This window comes from Tasmannia lanceolata, unplaced genomic scaffold (genome assembly GCF_043159265.1).
Source record: "Tasmannia lanceolata isolate RefF3 unplaced genomic scaffold, GAP_Taslan_0.1 ptg000026l, whole genome shotgun sequence".
Classification (NCBI taxonomy): Eukaryota; Viridiplantae; Streptophyta; class Magnoliopsida; order Canellales; family Winteraceae; genus Tasmannia; species Tasmannia lanceolata.
This window is the reverse complement of record NW_027518703.1, coordinates 4,612,410-4,631,853: the sequence shown is the minus strand read 5'-3', so window position 1 is coordinate 4,631,853 and position 19,444 is coordinate 4,612,410. Positions and strand designations below refer to the sequence as shown.

The following is a 19,444-nucleotide window of genomic DNA, read 5'->3' as shown; positions in this document are numbered from 1 at the left end:
ATTACAGGAGGGACTCAGGCGTCACGTAGGAAAAAAGAGGCAATTATAATGTATGGAAGGTGTCCGAGAGTCAAAGGGAGTTTAAATGCAAAATGGCAACCAAACATGCATTAGTTGAGCAGATTAGTGGAAGATTGATGTTTCAATCACCGATGATCTCCTTTACGCAACCAAATAGGGCAGAAATTCAAAAACTACATTGAAAATGACCAAATGGTGTGTCATTTCCACTCTCATCTTTGTCTTCCAAATGGAATCCCGTTTTAAAAGTGTCTTCTATAAAATAAAGAGAGGAGTGCAAACATCAACTCTAGGGAGGCAAATTGTAGATACACCGGGGCCTGGATTTCAGAGAAATTATATGGTGGACAGCCGTGCACGCAAACAGCCCAAAAGTACAGTGGGCCCCATATTGTTTGGCTGATCCGAACGATTCATTTGTAGGCCCTGGTGTAGATAGGGTGGGCCCCGAAAATATTCTCCTACTTCAGGGCCCAACAATTGAACGGTTTGGCCAAACATTGTGGGACCCACTGTATTTTTGTGCGGCACGTGCCCGAACGGCCGTCCACCATATTAAAATCTCTAGAATTTACGTTTACGCGCGAATTTCCTAAAATTGCTAGCGCAAAATCATCGAGAAATCCCCTTGTGCGTCATGCGCACCAGGCGCATTTTAAGACTCGCGCATGCGAAAAATCCGCCCAGTGGAGGCAAAACCACTACATTTGGCCATTTGGCGGGAAGGTGTTTTTCTTTTCACCTTAAACCCCGAGCTAAGTTCTTTATATCCAACGGATTCAAATCCACTACTCAATCGACTCCAACCTTACAACCGTTGGATCATTAAAAAAACTGTCCGATCTTTAACAACATTTGACTTAAAGATATTCCAAGAAAATCGAAACGTCGTGAGAGCCAAAAGGTTCGTTTATCAAATGCTCTGTTCTTCATTTTTCTCTACAAGTTTCGGTGTTTTAATCAATCGTTAAAATCGAGAAAAAGAGATCAAACACATTTTTTTCATTGATTTTGAGCGGAATCTGAGGTTTTATCAAGGTTTCATAAACCCTACAAACCTCTAGTTTTTTCCGAGCAGGATACGAAACGTTTCGTTTTTTTTTCCCCCCTTTTCTCTTTAAGTTTCACTGTTCAGATCAATCGATAAAATCTTTCTCTTTAGTTAAAGGAGATCAGACTTTTTTTTTCATCGATTTTGAGCGGAATCTGACATTTTGAAAGCATTTCGTAAACCCTAAAAAGCTCTAAAGTGAAAGGATAAAGTGATCAGACTCATATTCCTTTTTTTTAATATTTTTTTTTTGCAGGAGTTGAAAACTTCAAAACAACGTTATCTAGTTTTGAGATAAAGAGATCAGACTCGTAGATCTTGATTTTTCGTTACGATCTCTCACTATTCCGATCTTGCAAAGAGAAAAAAAGAGAGGGTAAAATCAAACGTGTATTCTCTCTCTTAGATCGGCATTTTCAAGATCAGAAACCCTAAAATGGTCCCTTGATTTGTTACTCTGTTTATGAGAATATTCAGTGGCAGATTCTGTAATTTGAGGTTGTCTTTGATTACCTGATTTTTTGAGTGAATCTGATGGCGGATAAGGTGATTATTGTTGATAGTTTAGAAATGGATAGTAAAGTTAATGGTAAAGTTAAGAGATCGTTGAAGCGAAAGGCGGATGAGGTAATTGGGCATTTCAGTGAGGAGAGAGAATGTCGAATTGCCGAATTTCGTTCAGAGATGGATGGTTTGTTCAAGTATTTTAGGGAAATTCTGAATCAAAAGGTGGCATTTGAAGAGAGTGAATGTGGTTTGGGTAATTCGTTGATTGCTTGCTTGCTGGAAGAGAGCAGATTGCCGTTTTCTAAGTTGGTGGAGGGTATTTATGAGAAATTGAAGGAGAAAGAGGGGATTACGTTGGCGTCTGTAAGGAGTTCTGTGCTTTTTGTTGGGCAGAGATTGATGTATGGTGTTGCTAATGCGGATGCTGATGTGTTGGAAGATGATTCTGAATCGTGTTTGTGGTGTTGGGAGGTGAGACATTGATATTGCTTTTATTTTTAGGGTTTTGCTAACGGAGTGGGTACTTGTTAAGGAGCATTTAAATGTTATTGGAAACATGTTTTGAGACCGTTTTACACATGTTTTGAGAGTTTTTCGTACCAAAAATGTGTAAAAACATGTTTCCAAGAGCATTTAAATGTTCCTTAGGGTACTTGTTAGCAAAACCCTTATTTCTATTATTGTTTTGGGACTTTGGTTGTCCTATTGTTTTGGGTGTTACAAGTGAGCTTTCTTCTTTGCTTATGTTGTTTGTTGTTGTTTTACTGTCTAGACGAGAGAAATGAAGCTGTTACCCAAAGCTCAGCGTGGGATTTTGAATGTTCGGCGCATTTGTCGGAAGAAAATCCATGAGAGAATTACTGCACTTTCGGGTAACAAATCTGTCTGCGTATAAATGCACTGCTGGGTCTTTTTTCCTTGTATTGTTTTAGGGTTATACCATATATGGATTGGGAGATCAATATCTGCAAGCCCTGTTTACTTTATGATTTGTAATTTTAGCCACCTTTTACCATCATTCCTTTGTTTTCTTCTCCTGGATAGCAGTTGGATCTTAGAATTGAAGGTGATTAATTCTAAGCAGCATGGTGGAGTAATAAATGGGGAAAAGGATGATTATATCTTTTAAATATGACAGTCACAAAAATAAAACATTAGAGTTCACCCTTCTGCCCTAGAGGTTAGGAAGTAAATGCTGTGACGACTAAAATTTTTTTCCCCTTGAAAACAGAGCATTCTCCAGGGGGAAAAAGGACTCCAAAAGGGCAGTATAGGAGTAGTTGACGGGAAACCCATTTTGCACTGGTGACTATTGAGAGCAAAAACTCCAATGTTTTTACATGTGCTGACTCCTACAATCTGGTTTCTCTTTGTTGCTATGTCAAGTAGTCATCTGTATTTCCAGGTTACAGTAGTTCAAGCATGAGATCAATTTGACTATTTATTATTATTGTATAGATTAAGACCTTAAAGCACTAAAAGCAAAGGTTTTTAAATTCTATGATAATGACTCGGCCCTACGATATAGTTGAATGATTCTGATCCTAAAGAAACGGTTCAACCTTAATGTTAGCCGAGAAAAGTTTGTAGATGAATGTTCGGTGTATTTGTCGGAAGAAAATCCACGAGAGAATTATTGCCCTTTCGGGTAACATACCTGTCCGTGTTTAAAAGCACTGTTGGGTTGTTTTCCTTTTTACTGTTTTAGCCTTTTACCATATATGGATTGGTAGATCAATATCTGCAAGCCCCGTGTACTTAATGATTTGTAATTTTAGCCACCTTTTACCATCATTCCTTTGTTTTCTTCTCCTGGATAGCAATTGGATCTTACAATTGAAGGTGGATTAATTCTAAGCAGCAAGGTGGAGTAATAAATGGGACAAAGGATGATTATATCTTTTAAATGACAGTAACAAAAATAGAACATTAGAGTTGAGCCTTCTGTCCTAGAGGTTAGGAATTCAGGGTTGCAATACTGAGATGACTATAATTTTTTTTACTTAAAAAATATGCATTCTGGGAAAATAGGGACTCCAAAAGAGCTATATAGGAGTAGTTGATTCGAAACCCGTTTTGCATTGGCAGCTATTGAGAGCAAATACTCCAGCTATTGAGAGCAAATACTCCAATGGTTTTACCTTAGAAGCAAGAACCTTCCTCAAGGGTGCCGCTCCCATCACAGAACCGCGATTCGTTTCTCCTTAGGATTGGAACCGCTCCCATGGCGCTCCCGAAGAAACGGGAACCGCTCTCATTGCGCTCCCAACCTGCTCCTATTACACCATAGTCCCGCTATATCACCAGCTTCGTTGTATCAAACTCCTCCAACTCTTTAAAGTGCTCCATTAATGCATGAGGAAAGAGGGCACAAAAACGGGGATGGTTAGAAATTATTATTTTTTGATGTACTTAAAATTTGAAAGATATACGTGAAGATGGTTAGAAATTATTATTTTTTGATGTGCTTGAATTTTGAAAAACATATAAAGAAAATATTACATAAATGCTCCCACGGCGCTCCCAACCTTAGACTCTTCTTGTCCCCCACGCTTCCCCGCTCCCGCACCCGCTTCGTGTTTCAAAGGGTTTTGCACGTGCTGACTCCTTCAATGATCTGGTTTCTCTTTGTTGGTGTGTCAAGTAGTCATCTGTATTTACAAGTTATAATAGTTCAAACATGAGATTAAGTAGGCTATTTTTTATTGTTGTATAGGGAAAGACCTTGAAGCCCTATAAAAGCGAAGAGTTTAAATTCTATGACAATGATTCAACCCTATGATATAGATGAATGATTCTGATCCTAAAGAAAATGGTTGTTAGTTGACAAAAGTTTGTAGATGAATGTTCGCCACATTTGTCGGAAGAAAATCCATGAGAGAATTACGGCACTCTCGGTTAACAAAACTGTCTGTTTTTAAGTGCACTGCTGGGTCCTTTTCATTTTACTGTTTTAGGCTTTTGCCATATATGGATTGGGAGATCAATATCTCCAAGCCCCGTGTACTTAAGCAGCAAGGTGGAGTAATAAATGGGAAAAAAGGATGATTACATCTTTTAAATGTCCGTAACAAAAATAGAACGTTAGAGTTGAGCTCCTGCCCTAGAGGTTAGGAAGTCAGGGTTGCAATACTGAAATGACTAATTTTTTTTCCATAAAAAAGAGCATTCTCCAGGAAAAAAAAGGGCTCCAACAGAGTGACATAGGAGTAGTTGATTGGGAAGCCCATTTTGCATTGGTTGGTATGTGAAGTAGTCATCTGTATTTACTAGTTATGGTAGTTCATACATGTGATCAAGTAGCCATCCCCAAAAAAATAAAATAAAGTAGTCTATTTCTTATTGTTGTGTAGGGTAAGACCATGAACCCCTAGAAGCGAAGGTGTGTAAATTCTATGATAATTATCCAGCCCGACTATTAGTTGAATGATTCTAACCCTAAAGAAAATGATTCAACCTTAATGTGGGTCGACGAAAGTTTGTAGATGAATTATTATTTACTAAAAAAAGGCAATGACATTACTTAGTGTCCTTAATGGTTTATAAGATGGTTTCATCTTATGGACTGAAGGGAAGTGACTAGAATTTAATATGTAGCACCAGGCGCATTGTTAGCCAGTGTATATCATCTTACGAGAATGCAGTATGGTGGGGATCAACCCGAAGAGGTGGTATGCATAATAGTATTTGCCCCAAGGAGGAATCCTAGAAACCTGTCCGTTTTTTGATGTTTTGTTCCACCACAGAGAATTATTTGCTTCTTGCACCCCAAATAATTTTTCCATAATACAGTGGAACAATAATTTACGGGATTTAATGATTCTAAGAGCAAATTGATTCGCTTTTTTATCTATAAGCTGGGATTGAACCCGAGACCTCAAGGTTGAGAAACAAAGCCTCAACTGCTGAGCAAATTGATTCTTTTCTTTTAATACATTTTGAAACTGGTATATTTCCGATGTTTGAATGCTAAACTGATATCTTTCCAATGTTTGAATGCTATGATTCACCAATCATAAAGTTTATTACCAATTTACGACCTCATAAAATTGCCTTAGAAACTTAGAATCTTTATTAATTTTCCCAAAAAGGAATGTATAAAAAATCATATAGGTTTTTATTTGATTAGCTCATTTTCAGAAATTATTACAGGCTATGATTTGTTGACACAGACACGGCAAACCCCCAAAATTTAGAAACAGGGACACGGCTAAAATAGAAAATATATATAATCATGGTTTGTGGACATGACCTTGTGTGTTGATTTCGACTCGGATGCACCACGAGGTGTCTGACATGGCAACCCCTAAAAATCTAGAAATGTGACACACCCATACAAGCATACATATAAAATTAAAGGAATAAGATCAAAACTTGCAATAATATAAATACGGTATTCATTTAACAAACTAATAAATCTTAGGATTAATCAACTATAATCTAAAACAAACATGAGAGGAATCACTTAACAACTTATTCATCAATTTAATATAGTTTTCTCTCGTCTCCAATATGCAACTAGAAAGAGAGACCTATAGGCTACAATGAATATAATATTAGAATAAGAGTGTATTTAGGGTTTTAGATTTAGGGAGGGGTTATAACAGAAATTATTTGTTAAGGAAGAGCTAAATGAAGAGTTAATAATAAGAGGTAAACACAATATTTAATAATAAGACAAAATGTTACTTGACACTGTACAACAATGTGTCGACACGCCCACAATAAGTCAAATACTTGCAAAACATTTAAAAGTGTCCACCTGAGTGGCCATTTAAAATATTCGTTCTTGTTCTTCCTTCTTTGCTTTATTGTGTTTTTTTTTTAAAAGCAAAAAACTCATACACTACTTACATAGGCGTTTCATTCTTCCCATTAATCTTATGGGAGCCGATATATTTTCCCCTTTTTTATTCTTCGGACAACCGTCTTAACTTCTTCACACGGCTAAAGTAGGTAGCCAGTTACACCTAAATAATGCTTTGGGAAATTTCTAAAATACCATGTAAGACAGCTCGTATCTCATCTCTCCCCAAACCCAAAGCCCTCCTTTTTCTTTTATCTCACACATTCTCGCTCAAAACCAGCAGCGGTCTCGCCCAAATCCAGCTTACAAGGTCGGTCTCCCTCCCTCTCTCCCTCTCCCTCTTGAGTATCTAGGTCTTTTTTTTCTTGGTTTTCTGGGTTTCTGTTTTTGTGTTTCGATTGTGTGCTGATTTTTCCTGTTACGGTTCTTTGCAAGTTATTAAGGATTTCTTATTTTTTTCTTTTAGTAGGGCTGTTGCGGTTTTAAGCTTGTGGATGGTGGACTGTTAATTAGGTTTTGTGTTTTGAGTTTTTTTCTTCTTGGGGTTCGTAGGAAGTTGGGTCTAGATATTTTTAGTTAAGCTGTGGGTGAGAGGTTGCATGTGGCTGTTTTTCCTTTTTCCTTTTCCATTATTCTCTTGTTTATGGGCTATGCAAGATTGTTTTGCACTTGGTTTTTTTTTTTTGTATCTTTTGGGATTGGTTGTTGTTGCTATTTCAACCAGTGGATGGTGATTTTTTTCTTTTGGGTTTCAGTTTATAAGCTTCGAGAATGATTTTTGTTAGGGCTTTGTAAGGCTAAAAGGTAGCGGAGAATGTAGAAAATCTCCTTGCCCCACTCTTTGTTTTGAGTCTCTTTTCTTTTGCTTCATCAAACATGTCATTGTTTTATCCAGACTTGCAGAGATGGATGCTTTGTCGTCAAAGGGGTATAGCATCTCTCTCAACAGAACTGAGATTGGGTGGCCTGGATTGAGGCCGTTGCCCTTTTCAGAATGCCTAGTTGGAAACCCCCAAATTTGTTCCCGTTCAGAGAATGAAGATGGGGATCCGAAGGGAGATTCCATGTGTTTCTGTTGTGGGGGTCGACTTCCATGAGGATCTGCAGCAAGAAAACAGTCTGTCTGATTGGCGTAAAAAGGGGCAATATATCATCTCTATAATCGTATTTATCTGTCTCATCTATTTTTTTATTCTAAAGAGCTAAACTAATAATCCTAATCTTCATCCTATATTGGTTTGTTATTCTTCACTTATTGAATTTTATTTGGTCTTTCCCTCTGCAATTCATTCCTCTCTCACATGTATAGCACTCTTCTTTTGCCGATTACCATTAAACTTACAGGCATATGGTATTTACACATACCTTCTGTGAATCTCTGTCCTTAAGCATGACCCTGTACTTAATTTCAGCGGGGGCAGTAGTACAAACATGGGAATTGCTGGATTTGGAGGTTTCTTCACAATGATTCATGAGGGTGTTATTGCCCAATGCCTGTCCATTAGTCTGTTAGAGTAGATTAGAGGAAGACCTTCTCATTCACTCAGTGGTCCCATGTAGTGGTCTCTTTGCTGGAGGTTAGCATGTATGCTGCTATTTAATAATGGGTGGTGTGTGTTGATTGAAATATTTGATATTTTCTGAAGGATTATTCCTCATCAGTTTTCTTATGGCTTTAGATAAGCATACCTATTTACGGAATAGCTAAATGAATTGATTGTTTGTCTGAGGTTTGTTTTTTGTTTATTTGTTCCAGAAGCAGTTAGCACTGACTTCATTTGGTGCTAGTAAGTCATATTGTAATTATTAGCTACACCCTCATATATGATGGGGAGATTGGATGGATGGATTCTAACTATTATAGCATGGTATATGGACTAAGACATTTTTCAGTGTATGCTAATGTTGTATAATTTCTTGGCCGTGCACCCTGCACATGAGTGGTTGCAACTTGGCTGCTATTTTGATCAGCATCATCTGCAGTTCAACTTTATTTCACCATTTTATAGTACTATTAATGTGCCTGCTTCACTAACATCTATTCAAATGGGGTCTACTTTGTAGATTGTCATTTGCTCGTGGTATGTGTTTCTATTTTGTTATACTGCTTCATTAGCATCTATTTGAGGGGGATCTATTTAGTAGATTGGGATTTGTATATAGAAAATGTGTGTTGCTTTTTTGTTATATGTTTTCATATTTAACTTCGTATATAGTCTTATCCTTTTAAGTTTGTATATACAAGTATGATCTTTGTCCTACCAATCTCCTACATGCTCTAGTGGTAGAGGCAATAAGTACCTCACCTTGCCATAAGGTGCAGGGTTCAAGACTGGTATATAGAGAACAAAAAAAAAGGTAGGATCTTTTCATGGTTTTAAATTTCGACCGAAATTTCGGATTCGGTCGGGAACGATTTCCCTGATTTCGGCCGAAATTTCAGAAGATTTGGCTGAAATTTTGTTAATTTTTTTTTCAAAAATATACAATTTGTACGGTATTTCGGCCGAAATTACCAAAATACTAAAATAATACTTTTTTTACCGGATTTCGGGCAATGTTTCAGTTTTGGCCAAGGCTGAAACCGAAACCGAAACTTAAATCCATGGATCTTTGTCCTGCTTTTCTGTATTTTCAGCTCTAGTGACTACACGAGTGGGTGCTGAACAGTCTTTCATGTGTTTCAGCGATGATATTGGCATTGCAAATGGCAGAAAGTCATCATAACTACAAAATGGATTTGATGAAAGCATCTGATAAGCTTGGGAAAGCATTGAATGAGGCACATATCCGTTCCTTGGTTGAAAGCTTACTGCAGAGGAATAGTGCGGACATGTATGCACCTTCAGTGATTTCTGTGCTATTTATTTACTGTTAGTTTTTTTGGCCCTTGCCTCTAGAGGCCCTTTACTCTTTGAATAGAACATACGTTTTTGTTAACATTGTTATTGTTTATTTATTATAGGGCGGAGAAGGAAGCAAAATTTAAAGAGAAGGAACTGATAAAGGAACTGGAGAGAAAAAAACGAGAGGTCGAGAAAGATAAAAAACGAATGGATCGTGAGTTACAGAAGGAGAAATGCCAAAGTGTTAGTTCTATCTTGCCAATACTTCAGAAAAAGTTATTTAATATAAAGCGTTATTAGTAAATTGAAAGAGCTAATCCATTTTCTTTTGTGTGAATCTGTTAGTGCCAACTGTTGGGGATTAGAAAAAAGTTACTGTCTGGGAGCTAGTAATTTTGATTGAGCATGCAACCTTTGTAGTTTCTTAGTTGAGCGAAGTAGCCAATTCATTAGTTGGTAACTTTGTTGTTGAGTTTTTTGAGCCTTGGAGGGATTTTTTTTTTGTTTTGAAAAATGACTATTATATTCACAGCATGAAATATACATGGGGACCAGTAGTCCCACCAGAAATTGCATAGTATGATGGTCTGGGAGCATACTCCAGGACCAAGAAGTAAAAAGCATAAGAAACTGTAAACAGACTTCCACCAACACCTAACAGACTTCCACCATCATCTAAACTTCCTCATCGACCCTTCCCAGCAACCTTTTACAATACCTTTCAAAACATCCAATGACACAACACTTGGAGGGATTTGAAATTTTACATTCTATTCTGGGACTCATTTGTTCCAGCCAGGCAAGTTAATGTAAAACTGATTGAATACTGATTGTTGCATGTGAGGAAAGAAGCTGTTGGGGGCTCCACGCCAAAGCAAAGATCCCGCACCGGAAAAGTGAATTGACGTGGTTGGGATTATAAGGACTTGGGCACCCTCCCGGCTAGCTTTTAATGGTGGGTTCTACCAAGGTCCCAACAAGTGGTATCAAAGCCGGGGCGTGGTAACTCCTATGTGCGTTCGAGGATGGAAAATTTTTTTCCCTTGGGGAAGATCTTGGTAACTTTGGTGTACCCTCGAGCATGGAGAAGATCCCTCAGGAAAATCTCGTAGTCGTTGCTTCCGTGTGGAGGGGCGAGATTGTCCACGTTATTTCCGCATGGAGGGGGAGATTGTTGGGGATTCCACACGAAAGCGAAGATCCCATATCGGAAAAGTGAATTGATGTGGATGGGCTTATAAGGACTTGGGCACCCTCTCCTTAATGGTAACAGCTAGCTTTTAAGGGTGAGCTCTTCCCAGGTCCCACCAGAAGCCTTTCCAAATAATGTAGATGAGACACTAAGGGTCTGGCTAATTATTATTTCTTATGAATCCTTTAGCGTTTTTCATGTTTTCATGGCAGTTGATCTAGATTTTCAGTTGACCATTGTTTTCTGTACTGAACTTGTTATTCCTCTGCAGGAAAAGGAACTCAAGCGCATGCAAGACGAAGCTGAGAAAGAAGAAAGACACCGTGAGAAAGAAGAAGCTGAACTGAATAAGCAACTAAAGCGTCAGCGAGTTGAAGCCGAGAAAGATCAAAGGCGCCGGGAAAAAGAGGAAGCTGAAATAAAAAAGCAGCTTGCTATAAAAAAGCAAGCTACACTCATGGAGCGCTTTCTTCTCAAAAGTAAAAAAGATAGTTCAGATATCCATGATGACAGGTCATCAAGGAAAGCCTTGGCATCAGATTCTTCTGGAAAAAATGAAGATATGCTTAATGCAATCACACTGTCAATGGACTGTGCCCTTTCTCATAAAGATAGCAGTGGTACTGACGATCTTCTCAAGTAAGCTGATATCCTTTCCTCTCTCTCTCTCTCTCTCTCTCTCTCTCTCCATGTATGTGTGATTATTTTGCATCATTATGGATACGAGTGTCAGAATTCGACACGGGTATCCGAGTGTTGGATTTGCAAACCTCAAAAAGAATGATTCGTGGATTCGCCAAAATATTTTAATCAATTCTCAAATTTTATTTTTTTTACATAATAATATGGTTACAGCATATATTGAAAATTTTAATACGTTAAGTAGATGAATTTTATTTTCATCCTCGAGTTGTACGGGAACTCAGATTTTCTTTTTATCTGCAGGTTGCAGCTGGTTTCTTGGCATAAGTTGAATCAATCTATTGTCTGGAACAAATCTCAACACTGGGGCATCCGGCGTAAGCCTAAGACTTCACTAATAAAGGAACTTAAGCTACAGGGGTCATCCTCTGAAGCTGCGCCTTCTGGAAAAGTAACAACTCCAAGTAACGGAAATGCTTGCAGTGAGGTAAATGGAAGGAATGAGTCAAGTCCAGAGAAGCTTATAGATGGGTGGGAAGAAACTGTTGTCAAGGATTTGACGTGCCGTAACGTTGACACTGCTTTAACTGAAATTCAAGTACGCTATAAAACTAAGAAGCTGTTGCAGTTTGATAAGAGCCACAGACCAGCATATTATGGTACCCTGTCTAGGAAAAGGCAAGCATTTCATATCCTGGATGTGAATTTATTACGGGATAGTTTTTATTGGTTTTACTGTGATTTTTGATGATTATATTTTTTTTATTAATTTTGGCGCTTCCCATTTTTGTAGTGATGTTGTTGGACCTCGCCACCCTTTTGAGAAGGACCTTAATTTGGACTATGATATTGATAGTGATGAGGAATGGGAAGAGGTGTTATCTCAGTTCCATTACTAAATATATAATTGTTTCCACCAAAGTGTTAGATATTGATGTCCTTGTTGCGCAGGAGGATCCGGGTGAAAGCCTTTCGGATTGTGACAAAGACGATGAAGAAGAAAAATTAGAAGAAGGAAATTTAAAGTCCGAGGATGAAGATGGAAGTGAAGATGGCTTCCTGGTACCTGATGGGTATCTCTCAGAAAATGAGGTATCTCCTATATCTAGTACTTCTATAATACCTGCCACATAGACGTCAATTTCATGTTCGCTGTGTTTGTAACTAGATTTTGAAATTATGAATTTGTTTGTTGATGTCATGCAGGGAGTGCAAATTGACAGCATGGAAGATGATGCCACCAATGACAAGGTCCGAAGTTCGCCTACTTGTGTGATAGAAGGTGAAAGTGAGGAGTTCAGAGCAATGCTCCGGCAGCAGAAATATCTCTACAATTTGACTGAGAATGCTCTTCGAAAGAACCACCCTTTGATTATATCAAATCTGTTGCATGAAAAGGGTGCACTTATGATGACTGAAAATCTCAGTGGGATCTCTAAGCTTGAGCAGATCTGTTTGCAAGCTCTGAGCATGCGGTATTGGCCCGGAGGTACATCTATAGAGATATCAACAGGTCCTACTTTGTTAACTGAGAACCAAGAGGTCTGTCCATCACACAATAAGGGCAATACTACATCTACAGTCCCAGCAGCCGTTATCTTGGATTCAGACTTGCCCAAAATAGTGAGTGAGCCACAAGTAGATGTAATTCTAAACGAACAAAATAATCTTTGCCTTTTCTTTTCAATTAGTATATTAATTCTGGCCAGCAAAGTAAACATTTTGGAGAACCAACTCATTGAAATTTCTGAACGACGGTTTCAGGTGGAGTCCATCCAAACGTGCTCCCATGGAATCAATAAGGTGGTAGAGTCCTTGCAAAAGAAGTTCCCAACAATCCCCAAAAGGCAACTAAGGAATAAAGTGCGGGAGATATCGGATTTTGTAGATAATCGCTGGCAGGTGAGGAAGTTTCTTTTTTTTGAAGATGATAGCGGATTGATTAAGTAAATTACATGTTTATAAAGATTTATTAACAGATAACATGTGAGACAGTTTGGTTTAGCCTAAATCATTATTTACCCGTGGTATCGGTTCCTGTTTCCTTAAGGCTTTGATTTTTTTTGTAAAAACCTAGCTCTCTTTTGGGTACTTTTATTTGTTATGAGAATATATGATGCTGTTTAATTGAAGTTAGAACCTATCTACGCTCCTAAAGTTCCTAGAAAATTACTTGCTGGGAAAGTTGCCTTATATTCGACTGCTCTTGGTGGGAGGCAAAAATAGAAAGGTTGGATTCTTAGGTTTTAGGAAACCTAATTATAAAAGGTTCAAGTCTCTTGCGTGAAGAGGGTTCAGCAAGAGACTTGGGGCGTGCGGCTAAAACAAGAGAGGTAGAGAGAAGAGAAAGAAAGAGAAAGGGAGAGAGGAGGTCTTTTCTTCTCAGGTTGTCTTCTCGGGTTCTTCTTGGGTTCTTTTTCTCGGGGTTCTCGTGTATGATCTTGGTTGAGAGAAGCAAGGAAAGGGTTGTGGGTTATTATGTGTTTTGGTTTGATCCATTGTAATCCTTTGATATTGTTTTTCTCATAGTGGAAGATTGTGTTTCTTGCTCGTGGATGTAGGCTTGGATGAACCACGTAAAATTTCGGTGTTCATCTTGAGGCTTGTGTTTACTTTTATCTCTCGTTAATTAGTGCACGATCAGATCGGATTTACCCGGCGGATTTTCTCAACATGACTCCCGAACCCTAGGCTTGCACCCAACTTAAAAGAAAGGTCTTCAAAATTTTTTTTGGCCTATGCAACCTCAAGGATCAGAAAACAGTTTTCTGACTTTCCTGCAACTTGAACTGATTAAAATGTAAGGAACAGAACAAATCAGAGAGGAATGACATTTTCTAGGTTTCTTGCAACTTAAACTGATTAAAATAGAATGAGCAAAACAAATCAAAGACGAATGACAGTCGCATCAGAAATGCAACTTTTTTCCGAATGCTTTCTCTACCATATTTACATTATTGGAAGGAAAAAAAACAATTGTGAAAAACTCACTAAAATGCTAGTTTTTTCCGAACCTTTTCCCTCCATTCCCATGGGAGAAAAACACTAGACGAAGGTAAAATGCAAGTTTTTCTTAGCATTTTCATTACCTAAAATGCAATTTTTTTTTTCCCGATTTTTTTCTCTCCATCTCCAACCTCACCCAATCAATCCACCTTGACATATCTGACAACTCATTTCACGACACTTCTTCCCATTCGGTCCTTTTTTGGTAGGTAAGCTGGGACATTTCTTCCCATTCGGTCCTTTTTTTTGTTTGGTAAGCTGGGATCGAATCTCCGACCTCTTGGTTGAAGGTCAAAGCCTTTTACCAATGAGCTAGAGGTTCAACCCCTCTTTCAGTCCTGTCAAACCTCCAAACTCTAATCCTAAGATCCAATTGCTTCTTATCCAACCTACCTCCTTCCTAACTTCAAAAACCTTCAGGCCCTAGACATTTCCCATAATACCCTCACAGGTACCCTCCAACAAACCCTCAAACCCCTCTCCACCTTGAAAACCCTGTATCTCAGCTTCAGTTCCCTCATTGGCCCCTCGTTCAATCTATTCCGTAATTTATCCCAAATCGCGCTAAGAACCAATTCGCCTTTTGGGCCTCAACAACCTCAGTGGGACTCTAAAAACCTGGTTTTTCCTTCTCCCTTCCCTCCAGCAGATGGATTGACCTAAATAGCGGTGGAGCTGCCGGTCTAGCTGCCAGGGCTGTATACATCCTTCTGTTGCAGGATAGGGTGGGTTTCAACTTAGGCAATAAGGAGTAGTTACCGGTGGAAAAAAGCCGCATGAATCCACTCGTGTGGTGAGCCAATAGGAAAGGAGGTTCTGCCCAAGTGCTTCTAATGGCTGTTTGGCCTAGCAAATCCTTGAGTTCTGACTACAAATACTTGGGCGAGGGAGGGCTCTAGTACTCTGTTGTATTCCTATGGGTCAACCTGGTGGTGGTACCATTTTTGGGAACTTTTGGGTGATTCATTTGTAATTTCTTCTTGATCTTGAGATATGGACCTACAGATCATATACCCAAGGATTGAATCATCTTTTATGTTCTGACTACAAATACTTGGGCGAGGGAGGGTTGTTTTTGTTCATCCAAAACTGCAAAGGGCTCTAGTACTGAGTGTAAATTAATTAGTCCGTTGACTCAGTTTTTAACCTATTCAGTTCCTATGGGTTTCGTATCGAAACCTGGTTCTGGTAGCATTTTTGGGAATTTTCGGGGCACATGAATCCACTTGTGTTCGGTGCGCCAGTAGGAAAGGAGGTTCTTCCTAAGTGCTTGTAATGGCTGTTCGGCCTAGCAAATCTTTGAGTTCTGACTACAAATACTTGGGCGAGGGAGGGGTTTTTTTCTTCATCCAAAACTGCAAAGGGCTCTAGTACTGAGTATAAATTAATTAGTCCACTGACTCATTTTTTAACCTATTGAGTTCCTACTGGCCCGGTGTCCAAACCTGGTTCTGGTACCATTTTTGGGAATTTTCGGGTGATTCATTTGTAATTTCTTGATTTTGTGATATGGAACTACAGATTATACGCCAAGGATTGAATCATCTTTTATGAGTTTTGATTGAAATTTGGAACTGAAGAACACATATACCTGTAAGTTGTGGGGTTGTAATTCCTCAGGTGAAGGCACAAGAGATGCTTCATTTTAGGTGCAGCCTTTGCACTGTTTCCTTTGCGCCCAAAGACATTGATTTCAAATAGGAAATTGTGTCAAACCCCATAAGGGCATGCTGGCTTGTTTTTTTTTTTCTTTTTAATTTGTAAATTTCTACTTTAGTTCTCTACTTTTGATGGAGGCATTCAAGTCACCAACTCAATTTCAGCATCGATATCTTCACACCAACTGCAAATGTACTCAGTAGTCTAAATGCATTATGTTTGATAACACGATGAGTTTGGGATCATCATGCCACAAATCACGGGCAGAACACGTTGATGAATCCCCTGCAATTCTCAACATAACTAACTTCAGATGTAAACTAATTGCAGTCCTTGATCTTGTCATCGATAATGTTGGCTTCCAAGGCACTTTAAGAAATCCAGGTCTTAAAACTTTATTGGGACTCGCGGATGATACGATTGTTTATCAGATTTTTTTGTAGTTGTAGATTGAAAATTTTCCGGTTCTGTCAAAAGTTGAGTTAACCTTGTTTTCATATGCAGGTGAAGAAAGAGATTTTGGATAAGCTTGGGTTGTCACTCTCTCCAGGTATGTCCTAATTTATGTATTGCAGTGTGATTGTACTGAAAAAAATGTATCTGTTTTTTGAAGTGAGCCTGAGATTGATTTCCTTTTTTTTTTCTGTCTCGCAGAAAAAAGCATTGTCAGAACAAAGGGGATTGCTATGTTCTTCTCGAAACGGTGTATGCCTTCTGCAGGTGAAACCCTCAATGATTCTGATTCTTCCCCTCAGCCATGCCGTAAACGTGAGCCACTTCAGAGTGAACTCGGGCTTAGTGAGACTTTATAGTTTTCCAAGACAGGCAGCAAGAAATGGTAAGTTTGCTGCTATTGTTTTATCTCTTCAAGTTGTTTCCTCAAGTGCTCTAATACTGTCTATAAAATTAATTTGGATATCGACTCAGTTTTTAACCACTTCAACTTGGACGAGGAAGTGATATTCTTCATCCAAAACCGCAGGTCTCTATTTCTGACTAAATAAATTTGCATTTCTGTTCAGATTTTTTTTGGATGACAGAGTATCCCCACCCCATTTTAGGGCGGGACTGATCCCTATAGATGCGCGCAATCACCCGTAAACCACGCTCATTGGGTTTACTACAGGGGAGTTCAAACTCTCGTCACTGGGGGGAGCATACCCATGACTTTAAGCCAAAGAGCCACACCCATCTGTGTTCATGTCTGTTCAGATATTGACCTATTAAGCTATGAACTAATTGTAGTCGTTGATCTTAATACACCAATAATTGGACTGGGTATTATGCAGGTTAGTTTGTCCTGCACAATATCATCCAAGAGACTTGAAGAAACCATGCTTAAAAATTTTGCAATACAAATAAACCCAAAACATTTTTTTTTGGGATTTGCCAGCGTCCATCGGAGAAGGCATTTCATGGATGGTCTGTTGCATCTGACAGCAGCCACCTCATGAATGAAGACAAAATCTGCTGAAAAGTGTGGTCTGTTGCATCTGACAGCAGCCACCTCATGAATGAAGACAAAATCTGCTGAAAAGTGAACCTCTGTGGCTGCTGTCTGATGCAACAGACCATCCCCGAAATGCCTTCTGCGATGGACACTAGCAAATCCCCACTTTCTTTTAATGTTTAGTGATAAACATTTAATTTTGCGGGTTTCATTCACTCTGGATCCTCCGGAACCGCAAGAATCCTTAGAATCGGATTCCAACTCATCACCTTTTAATTTGAGATTTTGAGAAGAGTTGCTCTTTGGAGAGCACAATACGATTTCTTTTTCCGTTTCTCTTTCATTTTCTTTTCTTTTTATTCACAACTTCTATGCTTCTGGTTAGGCTTTGGGGATGTTCGTCATGGGGTTTTGAGATTCTCTGCTTTGTTATTATTAAGCTCACGTCCATCTAGCATTACATTCTAACTGCTGCACCAGAATACTGTTTTTTTAGTTTATAGTGCGTGTAGCTCTTAGCATCTTGATCTTTACGAAAACCCTTGACTTGAGGATAAGCTTACGTTGGAGTTAACGGTTAACCTGTGTTCATATGCAGGTAAGGAAAAATATTTTGGATAAGCTTGGGTTAGCAATCTCTCCAGGTATGTCCTAATTTGAGCATGGCATTGTGATTGAATCAGTTGATTATTATGCTAAAATACTTGAATCACTCTTTTGTAAGAAAAAATTGAATCTCTGTTGCAGAAAAAGTAATTGTCAGAACAAATGGAATTGCTATATTTGCCTTCTGCCGGTGAAACCATCAACGATTCTGAATCCTCTCCTGAGTCATACTGAAAACTTCGCCAAATCAGAGCGAATTTTTGTTTCAGGGATAACTTAATAGTTTTCTCCTTTTCCCTTTTGAAAGGCAAGCATCTTGAAATGGTAAGCCTTTTTTAATTGTCGGTATCTTAGCATGTGAATATTACCTTTATTTTTTGGACCAGACTGAATTTAATGATGTATTTGGTTTCGCCTGAAACCTGGTTGCTGTTGTTTCCTGTAAGCAATCAAGTTTTTATACCTTACTCCATTCCTTAATTTAGCTATTAGAATTACTTAAGCCTTTGTCCCAAGCTAGTCGGGGTCAGCTAATGAATTCTTACGAAAAATTTTCATGAAGAAGATGATAGGATTTATCATCCGGCTCAAACTGAATTCTAATTCTGACAGTTGCTGGGTTCGTCTACATGGATCATTTTCTTCCATTCTATCCTATCCAAGGTCATGTTCTCTGTTATGTTACCAGCCCTCAAGTCTTTCCTCACTGTTTCTACTCATTGGAGCATCCAAAGGCCTACGTTGGATATTCCCAAACCATGTTAAGCGGTGCTCTCTCATCTTCTCATCAATTGGTGTCACCCCCACCTTTTTATGGTGGTCTTCATTTTTAATTCAATCTAACCTTGTGTGGCCACACATCCATCTAAGCATTTGCATCTCCGCTCCACTCATCTTATGCACATGCTGATTCTTGGTGACCCAACATTCTGAGCCGTACAGCATGGCTAGCCTCGCAACTGTCTTATAAACTTTCCCTTCAACTTGACAGGTATTTTACGGGTAAGGTCAGAGGTTCTCACTGTACTTTCTGATTTTTTGTTGGGAGTTTTATGGGTAAGGTCAGAGGTTCCATCCAGCATTTTAAATTGTGACAACTGATGAGACCCAAACTGATTGTTGGACTCAAATTAAGCCCGATAATTGGTTTTGGAGTCACAATCAGATGTCGTAATCCAAAACGAACAGGTAACTTTAAGTCAAAACCAATAGTTGGAGGTTGTGGAGATCGAGGCTGCGGGGTCTCATCATGCCGTCGCCTCAAGGGTACCACAGACTGGTAAAAACCCCCCGACTGGTAAAAACTCGAAACCAAGTCACCCCTTTACACTACTCTACTAGTTGCATGTTAGGGGTGCAACTCGGGTTGGGTTCAACCCGAGTTTGGGTTGGGTTGGGTTGGGTTGGGTTGGGTTGGGAAATATCAACCCGAATTGGAAATCGGGTTGGGTGTCGGGCAACCCGACCCGAAACCCGATTTCCAATTCAGATATGTGCTTAAAATCTGATTTCAACTGAACACATTTCCCATTGAAGCTAGAAATGTGCTTAAATTTGAACATAAATTTATCCTTCAGTTCGGTTACAAAGAGTTTTTATATAGTGGATGCCCGTCTAGGAATGTGAGAAAAAAAAAAAAAAAACAGCGGGCCCACAG

At 38.9% G+C, this 19,444-nt stretch overlaps 1 protein-coding gene across 2 annotated transcripts; it reads left to right on the top strand.

The window, feature by feature from the left end:
* Positions 1 to 1,144: 1,144 nt before the first annotated feature.
* FAS1 (chromatin assembly factor-1 (FASCIATA1) (FAS1)) lies at positions 1,145 to 18,302 on the top strand. 2 transcript variants are annotated; one of them, XM_077369329.1, is made up of 15 exons: positions 1,145 to 1,248; positions 1,329 to 2,050; positions 2,352 to 2,451; positions 9,074 to 9,221; positions 9,352 to 9,475; positions 10,696 to 11,063; positions 11,370 to 11,744; positions 11,860 to 11,941; positions 12,018 to 12,158; positions 12,273 to 12,689; positions 12,831 to 12,968; positions 16,236 to 16,281; positions 16,386 to 16,569; positions 17,780 to 17,825; positions 17,929 to 18,302. In XM_077369329.1, the coding sequence occupies exons 2-13, from the start codon at positions 1,607 to 1,609 to the stop codon at positions 16,541 to 16,543; spliced, it is 2,541 nt and encodes an 846-aa protein (XP_077225444.1). In that variant the 5' UTR covers positions 1,145 to 1,248; positions 1,329 to 1,606; the 3' UTR covers positions 16,544 to 16,569; positions 17,780 to 17,825; positions 17,929 to 18,302. The 2 variants fall into 2 exon arrangements, with proteins under 2 accessions (XP_077225444.1, XP_077225443.1); XM_077369328.1 differs by having other exon boundaries at positions 1,148 to 2,050.
* Positions 18,303 to 19,444: the final 1,142 nt, after the last annotated feature.

What these genes read in the sequence shown, in the direction of transcription:
- FAS1 (XM_077369329.1), top strand. Translation starts at nt 1,607, where the DNA reads ATGGCGGATAAGGTGATTATTGTTGATAGTTTAGAAATGGATAGTAAA. An exon ending in GGTACCCTGTCTAGGAAAAG is followed by an intron (nt 11,745 to 11,859) that starts GCAAGCATTTCA and finishes CCATTTTTGTAG; the next exon opens with TGATGTTGTTGGACCTCGCC. An exon ending in TTGTAGATAATCGCTGGCAG is followed by an intron (nt 12,969 to 16,235) that starts GTGAGGAAGTTT and finishes TTTCATATGCAG; the next exon opens with GTGAAGAAAGAGATTTTGGA.